This window comes from Mus caroli, chromosome 1 (assembly GCF_900094665.2).
Source record: "Mus caroli chromosome 1, CAROLI_EIJ_v1.1, whole genome shotgun sequence".
Lineage (NCBI taxonomy): Eukaryota > Metazoa > Chordata > Mammalia > Rodentia > Muridae > Mus > Mus caroli.
Window position 1 is genome coordinate 83,782,569 of NC_034570.1, and position 15,573 is coordinate 83,798,141.

The 15,573-nt window shown below is 54.5% G+C and overlaps 1 protein-coding gene across 3 annotated transcripts in view; it reads left to right on the forward strand.

Annotated features, from left to right (window-relative positions):
* The window catches only part of Espnl (espin like), a 24,900-nt gene extending 9,813 nt beyond the window's left edge, over nucleotides 1–15,087 (forward strand). The window contains exons 5-9 of one of the 3 annotated variants that reach the window (XM_021168888.1): nucleotides 3,635–3,766; nucleotides 9,693–9,807; nucleotides 11,012–11,112; nucleotides 11,709–11,903; nucleotides 13,444–15,087. In XM_021168888.1, the coding sequence (XP_021024547.1) occupies nucleotides 3,635–3,766; nucleotides 9,693–9,807; nucleotides 11,012–11,112; nucleotides 11,709–11,903; nucleotides 13,444–15,066 (2,166 nt within the window). In that variant the 3' untranslated portion in view covers nucleotides 15,067–15,087. Of the gene's footprint in view, nucleotides 1–3,634; nucleotides 3,809–9,692; nucleotides 9,808–11,011; nucleotides 11,113–11,708; nucleotides 11,904–13,443 lie in introns of all 3 variants that reach the window. The other 2 variants (XM_021168896.1, XM_021168902.2) reach the window with 2 other exon arrangements.
* Nucleotides 15,088–15,573: the final 486 nt, after the last annotated feature.

Genomic DNA, 15,573 nt, shown 5'->3' on the forward strand with positions numbered 1-15,573 from the left:
AGAGAGAGAGAGAGAGAGAGAGAGAGAGAGAGAGAGAGAGAGAGAGAGAGAGAGAGAGAGAGAACTCGCTCCAGCAGGTCTTGGGGGACTTGGGGAAGGCCATCTTCAACAGTTCTGCTTCTACAGCTTTAGAAACCCTTCAGCCTTTCTCTGTTTGAATGAAACAAACCCACAAGTCTCCATCGTCTTTCCACCCCCTGCAGATCAAGCTCCCACGTGGAATTTCTGTCCTGCAGTTTGGTGCATCTGTTGGAGACTCCTTCAGTGTGGCTTTGTGGCTGGGAACCATCGGTTCTTTTTGTATGCTTGCCTCCAAATGTCAGTAGTAAGGGCTGCCTTTGCCAGAAATAAACTGGTAGCTGGGAGCCAGCTATGGTGTGGTGTGGTGAGATGCACACCTGCCACCCCAGCATTTGGGAGGTGGAGGCAGGAGGACCAAGGGCTCAGACGAGGTTGAAGTCAGCCAGGGCTAATTTAGGAGACCCTGTCTGGAAGAAGAAAAGGAAACCTTGAATTTCTAACTTTTTATTTTTGTATGTAGTTTAAAATGATCATCTGCTGCTTCCTAACCTTTGTCTATTAGAAGGCCGGGGGCCTGCATTCTGAAATCTTCCTCTCCCCTCCGCTTGCACTTTCTGCAGTCTGTCTACTGTGAGGGCACAGGAGGCAGGTAGGCCTCTGTTTATACCTCCAGGGATTTTTTGCTGGAACGCCTGGATTTGTGCTCTGGCATCTGCCATCTGTTCATAAGGACCTCAGCCGTTATCTCTGCTCCACACTGTTTCTCCTCTTCTTCTGGGATTCATATTATACATGTGTTTGACTTTACTCTCCAGTGTTTGAGTTCACTCACGGAGACTGCACAACGTAAGAGGAGGGAAAGTTTGTTCTGCTCTCAGCTTCAGAGTTTCTGGTCCACGGTCACCCTTTCTCTGTGCTGTGGGCCTGTTGGCCACATCATGATGGGAACACACGGGATGGAGCTCAGCTCTGTGTACCTCACCTCTGAGAAAGAGAATGAACAGGGATTAGGGTCCCAGTATCCCTCTAGAGTACACCCCACTGGCCCAGCCTCCTCAAACCTCACTGTATCTCAATGATGCCACAGACTAGAAACTAAGGCAGACCCCTGAAGGATACCTGTCCTGATGCACATCTGCTACGTTTTGTTTGTTTCCTTTTTGGGTCTCTCAGCAATGTCTCAGTTACATTGTTTAAAGTTATGTTTTGAATGTAGCTTATTAGCCAAGAGATTTCCCTCGGTGCAGTATCATGCATCCTTTCTTCCGTTAACGAACCTCTCCTACCCCCTCCACCTCTCCAACCCCCTACCTCCACCTCTCCTACCCCCCTTACTCTATCACCCAGCTCTCCTCATCCTCCCACCCCACCCCCACTCTCACTCCTTTAACTCCCAGAATCCCTCCTCTTCTTGCACATCATATGTATTCTGCAATTACTTTTTCTACGGGGCTGTGAGGTGGCCTCTGCTTGGCTTTCCACATGCTGTCTCTCAGGGTTAACCTTCCTGATCGTTTTCTCCCTACTCCCATACCCCTTCCAGTTAAAGTCTTTCACCTCCCAGTGTTCCAGCACTCTCCTTGATTTTGTCTAACACACCCTCCTTTCCTTAATGTGGGCCCTTCAGGCCCCTTCTAGCCACCTGGCTTCAAGTTAAGCACACACAAGATTTGAAGCTGGATCCATGTCTGAGAGAGCACATGTGGCATTTGTCCTTCTGGGCCTTGGGAACCTCATTCGGTACAGTTTTCCCCATGGGTCTGTTCTGATCAGTGTTCTCTTTACTGTTCCAGCCTCTGGTTTTAATTAGTATTCACGTCTTTATGCCTCATCTGTCAATTTCAATCCATTGAATCAGTTATTTCTTAGCTTGGTTTTAGTTTTGCTTATTTTCTAATTTTGAGACAAGGTCTAATTATCCCAGGCTGGCCTTGAGCTCACTATGTAGCAGAGGATGACCTTGAACTCATGATCGCCCTGCCTCCACCTGCGTCGCAGGTGTTGCAGGTGTGCACTACCTCACCTGTTTAAGGTGCAAGGGGTTGAACCTGGGAACTTATGCATACTAGACAAGCGCTCTGCCAACTGAGCCACGTTCCAAGCCCCATATGGCTTTTTAAAAGATTTATTATTTATTTTGTGTATATGAGTATACTGTAGCTGTACAGATGATTGTGAGCACTCATGTGGTTGTTGGGAATTGAACTTAGGACCTCTGCTCACTCCAGTCAGCCCCGCTTGCTCTGGTCTATCCTGCTCAGTCCCTGCTCACTCCGGCCCAAAGATTTACTTATTATATATAAGTACACTGTTGCTGTCTTCAGACACACCAGAAGAGGGTGTCAGATCTCATTACAGGTAGTTGAGAGCCACCATGTGGTTGCAGGGATTTGAACTCAGGACCTTTGGAAGAGCAGTCAGTGCTCTTACCCACTGAGCCATCTCGCCATCCCTGCCCCCATATCACTTTTATTGTCTATGATACCATGTCTAAATTTTCACACTTGGGTTTTATTTCTTTGAAAGTCAGGATCATGGTGGTTTTTCTGGACCCGTGTGTTGGGGTCAACCAGTTCTCCTGTTCCCATGCATCCTTTGTTTCTATTGAGTGTGTGCTGGACAGTATAATTGGAGAATGGTCTATAGTTGTAACTGGAGTGGTTTCTTATCTCCTGTACCAGGCAAGTAGGAGAGCTACAAGCCTGGGTCTGTTTTAATCTTCATTCCAGGCTAGAGGTTCCTCCAGCTTAAAGCATGAAGCAGTCAGCTGGCTCATAGTTGCCCTTAGCCTACAACAGGGGGTTGTCAATTAGAGCTCCTTATTCAGTTCCTGGTCTCCTTGGTCCCTCGTTCTTTAGGCTACTGGGGGAACAGCCCTGCTTGTCAGCACCTTTGTAGGATAGGGTGAAACCGAGTGTAAGGTGAGACCTTCCTCTGGCCTCCTTCGTCTCCTGGTCTTAACAGAGTTACCTCTCACTTCTTTACCCTCTCAGAAGGTATACGGTGTGTATTGTCCTTTGGTTGCTCCACTTGGCCTTTCTCTTCCCTGTAGTAGAGCCATGTGCTCACCTCTTGTCTTCTGCTTTGGCCTCCTCAGATGTCCAGGAATGCACCCTCGTCATCTCTTGCCAGCTACCTCTGCTCGCTGATCCCAGCACCCAAAAGTCCTTCATACTGGCAGACTTCTCCTCCCCCCAACCCCCACCCTGGCTGCCACCCAGTCCAGGCTGAGCCTTCTCTGTCTAGCACTACCGGGGAACAAACTTGATGCTTTGTCCCTTTCTTCTACATGTCATCTGCTCTGCAGACCTTGTGACCTCCCCTCCAGGTCACCATATGCTACACCAGGAGTCTCCCACAGCTTACCCAGCATAGCTGCCTCATGCCTATGTCTCAGCTAGACTTTGCTTAAGCCATGAGCTCTGCAGGAGCTGTCCACTCATCTGAGAAAGAAGTCTCAGTCACATGGAAGGAGTCTATGAGGGAAAGAACTGAGTGGGTTCTTCCAAGGCAGGCTGCTGAGTGACCAAGCCTGTAGTCAGGGAAGTAGCCTGAATGTCCCCATTGACACCCAGTGAGCCATGTGTGTCATTGAATATTCCTCTCTCTACAGTGCTGTCAGACCCTGCTTTCCCACCACGTAGACCCCTTCCTGCGGGATGAAGATGGGTATACAGCAATAGACCTGGCAGAGTACCATGGACACCAGGACTGTGCCCAGTTCCTGCGGGAAATGTCTCGGCCGGTAAAGCCTCGTGGTCCCTGTCTATCCTGGGGGACTGGGGAGGTGGGTCTGCAATTGATTACAACACTCATTTAACACATCTCTCGCCTCCAACACTTGCCAGGAGCAAAGGCCTTGGAAGGACCCAGTCAGTCACTTGGTCAGCCAGAGGAAGCAGAAGCCAGGGCAGGAGTTGTGATGGCAGTTCCTGGGACAGGGACAGGCTGTGCTAGGGGCTGAGCCAGGACTGGACAAATCATGCCTGTTGTGTGGACCATAGAAATGGTTGTCTGTGTTGTAGGGATGCTATTTCCAGCTAAGGAGGCTCAAGGTTGGAAGCAAGACCCCACGCTGTCTGAGATAACCAGGCAACCTGTCACTCTCCGGTGACAGCAGAGTCATGTGTGACTCTCAGAGCTGGGATCCTCAAGTATCCACACTGGTTCCTGTGTCCAACACAGGACAGAATCCAACAGGGATTTGCCCGATTGAACAGATAAGAGAGTCCACAGAGAAGTGAACAGGCAGCCAGAGGGAGAAGATAGGGGAGTGGGGTAGGTTGGGTATCCCTCATGGAGGAAGTTCAGTGACTTGGACCAAACTCTTCTCAATGTACCCTCACTCCAATCCCTCTCTGCCCATCCATCCCATGATGAATTTCATCAGTGGTACCACCCCTTCAGGAAGGTGGCTCACCATGTTCAGGTGAGGGCACTGAGGTCCAGGAAGGAAGGGCCCCTGGCACTCACTAGGGGCATTCTGTATTTCTCCTCCCATGGGGATGTCCCCTCAGAATGACAGGAACCAATGAAAGCAGAGTCCTCGTTGTCTCCTTGGTACTCACACAGTCATAACCAAATTTTACTGCTTGAGACCCACGGCAAGCCTGACACAGCCTAGTGCAGTTTATGTGGGCCACAAGGACTCATGTGGGGCTCCTCCTGGGGTGGAAGTCTCAGAACCTAGGATTCAACTGTTTTGAAAATGGACTGGCAGGGACTGAGGCAAGAGGTGACATGGCTGATTTCTGAAAAACACCAGGCTCCTGTCCTCACGGAGATCTTCCCTGTCCTGGGTCACTGCAGAGATCAGGAGGTAGGAAGGGTGGCTGCTTTCCTGTGCCCATGGCTTGAACACATACTCCCTCGGACTAGGTCCTACCTACCTTCCAGAAGTCCCGGACCAAACCCTACCCCAGGCATGGTATGAATTCCAAGGTCAGTGCTCTCTGTGCAAGCAAATCTTGACCTTCCATCCCCATAGCCTGGCACAGCTAGCCAGCTCCTCTGGACCTTAGCCCACCTCAGGGAGAGGGTCTCTGCATGCTCCCTTTCCCCCAGCCCATCTTGCCTTTTGGGATTGATCTGGTCCTAGCTGTGTCTTTGAAGTTACATAGGACCCAAGGCAGCATCTCACCATTGTGCCTGGGGATGGCTGTACTTGGCACTCCCAAGTTTGCACGATAACTCTCCTATAGCCTAACACAGCCCATCCACTTCCTGTACCCCAATATCTTCCTTCCTGCTCATATGGGGGCCACCCTCTCAGGCTCCGCAAGCCTGACCCTGGGCCTCGTGTGGGCTCAGTGGTGTATATCCCTAGAATCATTCAGAACTTCACGTTTAGGGATAGAGCTTGGTGGCCATAGTGTCATCTTGATGGCATATGGTGACAACTAGGGGGGCCTGACCCCACCACTGCTCGAGTTGTCCTCTGGGCCACCTACCTCATGAGGGAGGACAGGCTGTCAGCTGCAGGCCGGCGGCAGGGGGAGAGCACCTGATGTAATATTGATGGAAATGCAATATGCAGAGGTCGTCTGCACCGGCGCTCTCCTGTGGGCCCGAGGAGATGGTGAAACCCATTATTCCCCGGACACCACTGTCCTGAGCTGCTCCCAGGGGACAGTGTGGGCCTAGGAGAGGCAGCTTGAGTGTTAGGCCGTCAGTATCAAGAGCTATCACCTGATGGGTGCACCTTCAGTGAGCATTTATATCAGGGGTCTGTGGGACCTTGGCACACCCTCTGCTGAGTGTGGGGTCTGCATGGAGCCCTGGGGAAATTCAGGCCATGCTTCCTGGACCTCAGTGTCCCTCTGTACAGTAAGAGGCTGGGCCTCCTTTCCTAGGTGGAACAGAAGGCTGTTGAGGCAGTAGCCTGCTGCCCACCCATCTCTCGGTTAGTTGATAGCCTGACTCCCTGGTGTCAGTGGGAATCTGAAGGATGTTGCATGGATGTTAGCCATTCATAGAAGGGCTGGATGCAGCCGGGCGTGGTGGCGCACGCCTTTAGTCCCAGCACTCGGGAGGCAGAGGCAGGCGGATTTCTGAGTTCGAGGCCAGCCTGGTCTACAAAGTGAGTGCCAGGACAGCCAGGGCTACACAGANGAGTGCCAGGACAGCCAGGGCTACACAGAAAAACCCTGTCTCGAAAAAACCAAAAAAAAAAAAAAAAAAAAAGAAGGGCTGGATGCTATCTGTGCAGGCCTCCAATCCCAGGGAAATGCAGCCATCATCCCTGGTTGCTGGGTTACCCTGCTTGCCTACCTTGTACTCACTCCCACCAGTGTGATGCTGGATCCTCTTGGGCACATGGCACCAGCCTCTACTTCCTCGTCCTCAAAGTGGGTCTGAAGACCTCGTTTGGAGGCAGAAGCAATGTTCTTCTCCTGCCCTGTCGCAATGGCCTTAGCTTAATTCCCTTCTTCTTACTGCAGAGGGACCTAGAGCCCCTTCATAGATGTAGGGAAACTGGAGCTAGAGAGGGCTGGGGACTTCCTTAGACAGAGTCTTGTCTCAGGGCAGAGTGGCAGTGACTGCCCACAGTAATGGAATCTCAGCTGTGGTGAACGGTGTCCAGCTCCGTCTGAGGTCATGATTTTCTCAGCCCGGGTGGCATTACAGGCTTGTAACCCAGCTCGCCACAGCTGCCCTCCATGATTAATGCATGGCAGGCTCAGCAATGCTCAAATCTCACCAAAAACAAGGAAAGAGATGGCGGGCAATGGAGCCGGAGGGATTGCCACTTTCAGAACAGCTGTCCCAGGCAGGATATGCTCAGCCATTCGGACTCAAGGGTGGAATCGGGTACCTCGCCCCCTCCTATAGCAGGGATACCCTCAGGGTCTGTGGCTAAGACTGAGAGGCAAGGATGCAGGGGCTCCTACTTCCTGGGGGGGCACCGCAGTCAGGTTTCCTCCTGCCCATGGTCAGAGGGGTCAGCACTAGTGGTTTCCTGCATAGATCCAATCAGATGTTTCCCACAATGCCTCACCCGTAACAACCTGCATGCAGCCATGACATGGGGTTCACACTGGCTTCCCTTTCTTGTTCAGTGGTGAAGAGGGCTTCAGGGCCCAGTTAGCATGGGGTCCTGAGGTCCATAAGCTGTTGTTGGGCTGCTCTGTGGCCAAACCAACATCCTACCTCTTCTGTCCTGCTAGCCTGAGGAGGCTGCTACCAGCGACCCCCTAAGCCCCACAATCTTTCTTGGGTGAGGTGGGCCCATTCTCTTGCCAATAGATTAAATGGCAGGGAGGGAAGCTGAGGCTCCCAGGTGAGGGTCCCACCCCAATGGCTAAGCTGATGGCCCAGAAGGCTGCCATGTTCTCAGTGGGCTTGTGTTTCTGCCAAGCAGCCCTGAACATGGGGCAGCTCTACATCAGAGCAAGCAGCATTCAGATTATTCCTGTCCTGTGAGGTCATTCCTTTAAAGGTCAAACTCAGCATTTGTTGAGATTGTCAGGCCCAGGAGCTGTGTGCCCCCCATCCCCACCCCGGAGCTTCTGCTGCCCCTCCCCCAGCCACGTGTTGCAGCTGTGAGCCCTTGGAAGCCTCTGGTTCCCCACTGTGTGCTGTGACAGGAACTGCAAGTTGGGCTCCTCTGGGTAATCTTAGGTGCTCCACCTCCCAGAGGTCCGCCCTTAGCCCTCTACTATGGGGCGTAAGGCTCCGTGGTAAAGGATCCTGTACCCGGCCCCAGCCTGATGGCCACCTGACACCTGGACCTTCAAATATTAATGCGATACCTCCCACTCCGGGGGCACAGCTTCCTCGGGCCCCCGAGAGCTGGGACTGAGACAAGCTTGGCTCCCTGTGCTCAGCTGCCCAGTGCCCGCTTCTAAGAGCCTCCCATGCTGAAGCAGGCAGATGTTCCAGCCCCACAGCCCCACATGTGGGGTCCCGGGTTCTGCAGACTCACAAGATAAATGAGGTGCACAAGGGGGCATTTGGGATCCGTGCTGCTGTCTTTTCCCTGTGACCTGGTGAGCTGAGGGTGTTGGGTGGGACGGGACTGAAGGGCAGGACAGATCCACCTTGGCCATGAGTGAGGAGTGCCCCAAAGGAGCCAAGGATTGGCCTGGGCAGTGCAGGATGCTGCACCATGGGGTACAGGCTGAAGGCCATCTCTGCTGATGTGGGAAAAACTTTGAAAGCAAAAACAACAGAGTAATAATCCGAGCCACAGCAGGTTCCCGACACAGATCCTGGCTGTGGGTTCACATGTTCTGAGTTAGGGCAGGCTCAAGCCAGAGCCTCTTTCCTGCTCAGGGGGGTGTGGGGGTGGAGAGGGGGAGGGTCGTCTCACCAGCACTATCTTAGGGGCCTGACAGTTATGTTGGCTTCCTCTGCCCCCTGGAGGGAGGTGTTGAGGTCTAGGCATGGCTGTGGGGTGGATACTCAGAGGGATGCTATGTGTGTCCCGTTAACTGCAGCCAGGATCTGGGCATCTGCATGCCAGAGGGCATTGATGTAATGCATGCCTCCAAAATTCAGGTGCCTCCATCCTAGACAGGGTCAAGGAGCTTTCCACATCCACTCTCAGCCAAAAGGTGCCAAACCCTGCTTAGAGGACTTGGGAAGATATGGAGAAGGAGGATATGGGGGAGGAGGATATGGAGCAGTATAGATATAGTATAGTATAGTAGAGGAGGATATGGGGGAGGTGAGCCAACACCTCACATCTCTTCTTCCTAGCCAGAACGAGTAGGAATGAAGATCCCCCACTTCCCTGGGTCAGGTCTCACAGCTGAGACTGATCAGGGCTACCCTGGGCAGTGCATTCAGGTCAATGGCTCATCCACTGGTCCAGTAGAGGTGGCCAAGAACGGTTGGCTGCCCAACTTAAACATGGAGGGGTTGCTTCTCCCGTCCTCATTGGTACTGTTTTGGTGGGGCTTGGACACTGAATACAGGACTTGCACCTTTGCCTGAGGTATATGGTCCCAGCTACTCGGCACTGTGGGCTAAGAAGAATCTCAAGTGTCCTATCTTGCCTCTCTGCCCAACCAGCATATCTGTCCTCTCAGGAGCTGGGCAAGCTGACCAATGGTGCACTAGTACAATCTTTGGGGAAGATTGCAAGACCAGACTCCCTGAGACAGCTCCTCAGCCTTGGGCACATGAGGGGTCTTGCTCAGGCTCCCTGGGCCCTGTGTGGCCTGTGCTCAGGCACTGACATCCTCATTTGATGACCTCCTTATGGGGACCTGCCACTCTCCTCCACCTCCTTACTGGATCTCACCGAATCCCCTACCCCAAGTTACCCTCAGGCCCATGTCAAGTAGAGAGCCATGTGAGTCCCAGGAGGAGTGAAGCTCTGTTGCAGGGAGACATGTGTGCGCTTGTGCATACATGACCCCATCTGTGTGGGGCTGAGAGAGGTGAACATATCTAACCCAGCATCTAGTCCTGGAGGAAGGCTGACCCTGAGCTTGGCTCTGAAATGGGTGGATGATACAGATGGTTAGAAGACCCAGCCACCCGGCATGGGTGGGCAGGAAGACCCAAGAGGGGCAGGGTCCCAGGACTCCCTCTTACTCACTTCTCTCCCTACCCTCTGAGTTGCACATGCTCCAGGAGACCACCCATGCTTGCCCGGCAGAGCTGGGACAGACCCAAGTCCACACTCACCGGAGTCTCCACCAACCAGATTTGCCCATCCCCAGGTGCGGGTCCTGATGACACCCCCACCCCCACCATTTCCACCTCCTCCACTGCTGGCTGCAAAACTCTCTCTGGAAGAGGAAAGAAGAGGGGACTCGGGACTCAGGAGCCCCTCATGTGAGTGCTTGGTCTGGGCAAGGTGTGGAGGGCGGCAGACCCCAACTGCGAAGAACTTCTCAGAGGAGCTAGGTTCAGGCAACTGAGCATTCAGAGCTCCCCCTTTCTCAGAACTCCTCCCAGGCTACTTTCTGCAGTCTCCAAGGTTGACATTTTCTATTTTGGAGACAGTAATGACAGTAACCTGAAATAAAAGGAAGTGATTTCAGTGGGAGCCAGGACAGAGACCTCCGCAGGCCAATGAGCATCCTTGAGAATCAGGAGATGGAGAGGCCACACTTAGAGGATTGTAACCAACCGTTACCAAAATGCCATAAGATGGCATGTAGCTATTAGCAGGCATCATATACAACAAGATTTCATCTTGACCAATGAACAAGTTACAGCGACATGCTCACATGTCTGCCTACTTAGACAAGTGTGTCTGTGTTATCTTTATGTCTGTATGTGTCTGAGTATATGCCTTTATGTGAGTGTGCGAGTATGTTTCCATGTATGTCTGTGTATGTACTTTATGTCTACACATGAATGTCTAGTGTGTCTGTGTGAGCATATATGCCAACCTGTTTGTGTTTCTCTGTGTGTGAGCGTGCATGTGTCTTTGTCTACCTGTGTTTTTCTGTGTGTGTGAGCATATATGTGTTTCTGGTGTGTGAGCATGCATTTGTCTGTATCTACTTATATATATGCATGTGCCTGTGTGAATCTACGTGTGTGTGTTGTGTGTGTGTGTGTGTATCTGTGAGTGAATATGTCTGTGAATGGGTCTGTGTGCCTGACTAGGGTGTGACACAGCTCAGGGTCATGGCACTAGTGTGTGTTTATAGCACATAGGGAATGGATTAGGAAGAGGACAGGCTTTGGTCTCTGACAGGGCTGGTGTAGGTCCCCGAACCTTCAGGTCTTATGGGCTCCCAGCTCTGCCCAGGCTGTAGAGAAGTTGGGAGGTGCTATGGTAGGCAGAATCAAATAACATACTTTTCCTAGTGGCCAAGTTGGGGCAGGCCCTCTTGAGGCTTCTATGCGAGTCCTAGTTGTACCATTTTGCCTCTGACCCCAGAGGGCAGAACTGAAGGGTCTTAGGCTCCAAGCCTAGTGTTCCTGGAAGAGTAGGGCTGGCCTGCATCCAGGAGCTCCGGGTGTGGCTTCTCTGTTCTCCCGTACCCCTGCCCGCTGATGCCCCTCTAACTCCAGCTGTCTTCAGCAGCTACAACTCTCAGCCCACTCTGGCCTGCTCAGCCTGTCCCAAGGGAACCGATGGCCTGCACGGCCCCTCTGAGGGTCACCACCCCAGATGCCCTTCAGGTGAGTATCTTCCATTCACTCCCCATCAGCCCACTTGAAGGCTAGTGCACCCCATGTTCTCTCAGCCCAGACAGCTCTGACCACCCCAAGTTTTCAGATGATAATCTCAGGGCAGCAGGAACCAGGCCCCATCACAGGAAATGCAGACCTTTCTCTGTCATCTCAGAGACCTGCCCTCTGGGCTCAGGGTTGAAAGCTGCTGTCCCAAGAGGCAACCACACAGCTGCAGGAAGGTTCTGGAGTCTGCTCCTCTGGAGAAAGCTGTGCCCGCCCACCCCCACTTTTCCAGCCCCACCTTTCCCTGGGTCTCAGAGGACTCTGAGAGTCACCAAGTGGTCCTGGTCCTCTCAGAGCACACAGTTCAACAAAGTCTTACACTAGGGAACTGGTGGGCAGGCTTCGTCTGCACGGCTGGTTTTACCCTCTTTAGTGGTTTCTATATGACACACCCTAAGCAACCTCATCCAGTAGGCATAGGACCACACCCCGCTCAGGACCTCACCTTAATTAGGCTAGGGACAGGAGGGTTTAGGAATCACACACTGCTCAATCTTAGGTCCCCTTAGGGAGGGCATGTCACCTGCCTGTCTCTACAGGGGCCTGAGGTGGAAGCCCGGGACTCCCGTGCTGGCCTGGCCACTCTGCAGCTGGATGGCTTGCCTGCGGGAGATCTTGACATGCTGGTGCCCACACAGGACGAGCGTGGCCGGCCCATCCCTGAGTGGAAGCGGCAGGTGATGGTGCGGAAGCTACAGGCTCGCCTGGGTGCAGACCATCCTCCAGAAGACCAGGTGTCGCAAGGAGGGGGAGGGGGAGCCAGAGGAGGGTCAGCAGGCCAGAGGGAGGGGCAGGGCGTTAAGGAGGCGGGCAAGACTCCAGACAGAGGGTGGGGGCTGATCAGAGGGAGATGGGTTGGGGATTGGGACATAGGGTGGGGGATCAAGTAGAGTAGGATGGAGGGGTGGTGTGGGATAGGCAGGTGGAAGGTGGGAGAGATGGAGGTGAGGAGTGGGGTGAGGAGGTGGGATCATGGCCACTGAGTAAGTGCCACGAAGGAGTGGGAGGTGCCAGTAGGATGCTCCAGCCCAGATCTGGAACCCAAACTAGATGTCCTCTTCTTGGTTACTGTGTGGTCCCAGCTTCTTCTTTTGCCATACATAAGATCGCAGGGCTCCAAGCAAGGCATTTATGGCTTCAAAGGGGGTAGGCCCATGGTTTCTGTCACCTACTAGATTGGGCCAGCCTTACTGTCCTGGTGCTTAGATTGTTGCAGAGATACTGATGGGAAAGTATAACCCAATGAGGGCAGGTGGGAACGAACCTGTGGCGAAGGGCAAAGCAGTATGAAGTGGGGGTTTCAGGGGGTGCTCAAGAGAGGCTCCTCTCTGGGCAGGTGACCTTAAACTGGAGCTAGAAGAACATGAGGAGGAACCCATGGGAGTTTGGAGCTAGGTTATTCTCCTCTCTAGGCAGAAGGGAAAGCAGGTGCAAAGGTCCTGAGGTATGGTGCTAGCAGCCCCCAGGGCTGATCAACTGAGACGGGACTGCTGAGTGGGGGAGGGGCATGCCGAGGGGATAGCAGGCATCTAGAAAGCATCTGTGACTGAACAGAGAAGGGACTGTGATTGTCCTGGTCATTCACAGGACTTCTGGGTGCTGTCCCAGCAAGTAGAACTAGAATCTTGCCTAAAGAAGGGTTGTACTGCAGCCAGGTTTAGAGCTGAACTATGGGCAAAAGTTTTAAAACCAAAGTAGGATCATTCCATTATACCAGTCACATCTTTCCCAGGTGCTGAGGGCTCCTCAACAAAAGGGTCTACACAGCACAGCACAGCATGGGGGAGGGAGCTGGGAGAGTGGTGGGAGTGGGAGGGACTGCAGTCTAGGAAGTCCCTTGGAGGCCAAGGATAGGCTCAAGGTTCCTCAGAGACAAGAGGTTCTGGGCTATGGATAAGAGTTCCTGCGGGGTTTGGAGTGATGGCTTGTACAGAGCCTCTGTGTTGGCCCCTTGCAGATAGACACTGCCTAGAACAGTAATGTCCATCCCCAGGCTGGTGAGGAGGCAGGCAGGGCTGCTCAGGGTTAAGTGGAGTGCCCAAGTATGTTGGCAGTCAGCAGCACCAACGAGTGTTAGAAGACCATGGGGAGCAAGCAGTACCCATCTTTGCCAGCCTCCCACTCTGGACTGGATTGTCCAGCCATCAGCTTCACACTGTAAAGCCAGGGGGAGGGCCAGCTGGTGTCCAAGGTCTAGGCTTTAGGGAACCAGGCAGAGCACTAGTGAGTATGAGCTGTGGTGGGTGGCTGCTGACCCAGCCTTCCTGTGCCCAGGACCAGAGGCAGAGGCAGGACTCAGGGCCCACCGCTGCAGAACAAGCAACTTGGAGATATTCACAGACGCACCAGGCCATCCTGGGCCCCTTTGGAGAGCTGCTGACGGAGGATGATCTTGTCTACCTGGAGAAGCAGATCAACGACCTGCAGCTCCGGCGCCGCTGCCAGGAGTATGAGAGTGAGTTGGGCCGGCTGGCAGCCCAGTTGCAGGCCCTCCTGCCCGAGCCCCTCGTCAGCATCACCGTCAACAGCCACTTTCTGCCCCGGGCTCCCGGCCTGGAAGACGAGGAAGCTCCAGTCCTGGCGACTGAACTCGAAGCCTCCGAGGAGCCCGGGAAGGCCGAGCCCAGAGGGCAGCCGCTGCCCTTCTGGTGCAGCCACATCGGTCGCCTGGTGCGCAGCATGTCCCTGCTGCTGAAGGGTATGAACGGGCTGGCACAGGGTGAGGAGAAACCACCCTCACCGGTCCCGCAGGACCTAGACAAGGAGACCATTGCCGGCCCCTCCCGGAGCGAGGCCCAGCGCGAAATCCAGGAGTGCGGAGTGTCAGTTCGGACGTTGCGGGGGAACTTCGAGTTTGCCCCTGATCTGCCCTGCGCCTTGAACTCCGGTCCCTGTGAGCTGGGGGTGCGGCCTGGCCAGTGTCTGAGAGGTTGCTGGTCAGCGCCGCCACAGCCCCGAGGCGACGCGATGGGTGGGGAGCCCCGGCCAGGCGACACAGAGGAGGCCAGCGACTCGGGCATCAGCTGCGAGGAGGCCCCGTCAGAAGCCGGCGCGGGTCCAGGGCTGGACCTGGCCAGCTTGCGCAAGGAGCGCATTGTCATGCTCTTCCTCGGCCATTGGAAGAAGTCGGCCTACACGCCCGCTCTCCGGACGGCCGCCTGCAGGACCCTGGAGGCTCAGCGTGCACGATCCAGGGGCCCAGAGGCCGCGGGTAGCCCCCGGCCGTCCTCCCCGCAGCCCAGCGATGGCCCTCGGCTTGGCCACCTGTGGCAGCAGCGTGGCATCATCACACACCTGCTGGGCACCTGGAAAGCCATCATGGCGCACGTGCCCGCCCGGCAGCTGCGGAGGCTGAGCCGCAGGGAGCGTGGGCCCCTGTCCCCGGAGCAGTTCTTGCCGCACGTGGACGGGGCCCCCGTGCCCTACAACAGCCTCTCGCTGGACCTCTTCATGCTTGGCTACTTCCAGCTCCTAGAGTGCGACCTGCCAGCCGAGGAGCGCAAGATGCGCCACCTGCTGTGCTTCGAGGTTTTCGAGCATCTGGGCGCACACGGCTGGGAGGCTGTGCGAGCCTTCCATAAGGCAGTGACCGACGAGGTGGCCGCGGGTCGCCGCACCTGGACCGACGGCTTCGAGGACATCAAAGCCCGCTTCTTCGGCTCCAGCCAGGGTCCCCCCTGGGATGTGGAGCCAGGTCGCAAGCTGGGCCTGACACCACTCGGGTCCTTGCCCCACGCTGCCCTTCCTGGCAGCGGCCCCGAACCTGCGGCGGCGCCGAGGCTGGGGTCCGATTCCCAGCAGAGCAGCTTCAACAGCGGAGACATCTGTGGCTACATCGACCGCAGCTTCGCATTCTGGAAGGAGAAAGAGGCTGAGATGTTTAACTTTGGAGAATGACCGTTCACCTGGTGCGATAGGACTCTGGGGGGAGGTTTGGGGTTCCTTTGTTCATTCTTTGTGCTCCCCGGGGGACAGGTGAAGTGGGCTGACTTCTGTCTGACTTCACAGAGATCAGAGGTCTCTTAGGCCTTGGTGCCCATCTCTTCTGAGCAGTGACTGGGATCAAATCCTTCTCACTTGTGAGCACAGTCCTCAGGCTCTCAAGTGGTTGTATGGGTCTGAGGGTCCTGCAGTCAAGGAGCTGGTGACATAAGCACCAAGGCCCCCTTGCTGGTTCTGTTTCCAGCTGTCACGTGGGTGTCAGTTTTAATGGCTCAGGTGGTCTCAGCTACACGGCCACCTTCTCTACACCTCCCTTTGGGCCTCAGCTCTGGGCCTGCCTCTATTGTTTGCTTGTTTGTTTGTTTGTTTGTTTTCTGGCAACTTCCTATCTCTAAAACCAGAGGGAGCTGTGTCTAGAGTGACCAATCTCCCTGGCAGGAGAGCTTCTGAGACCCCAAAGCC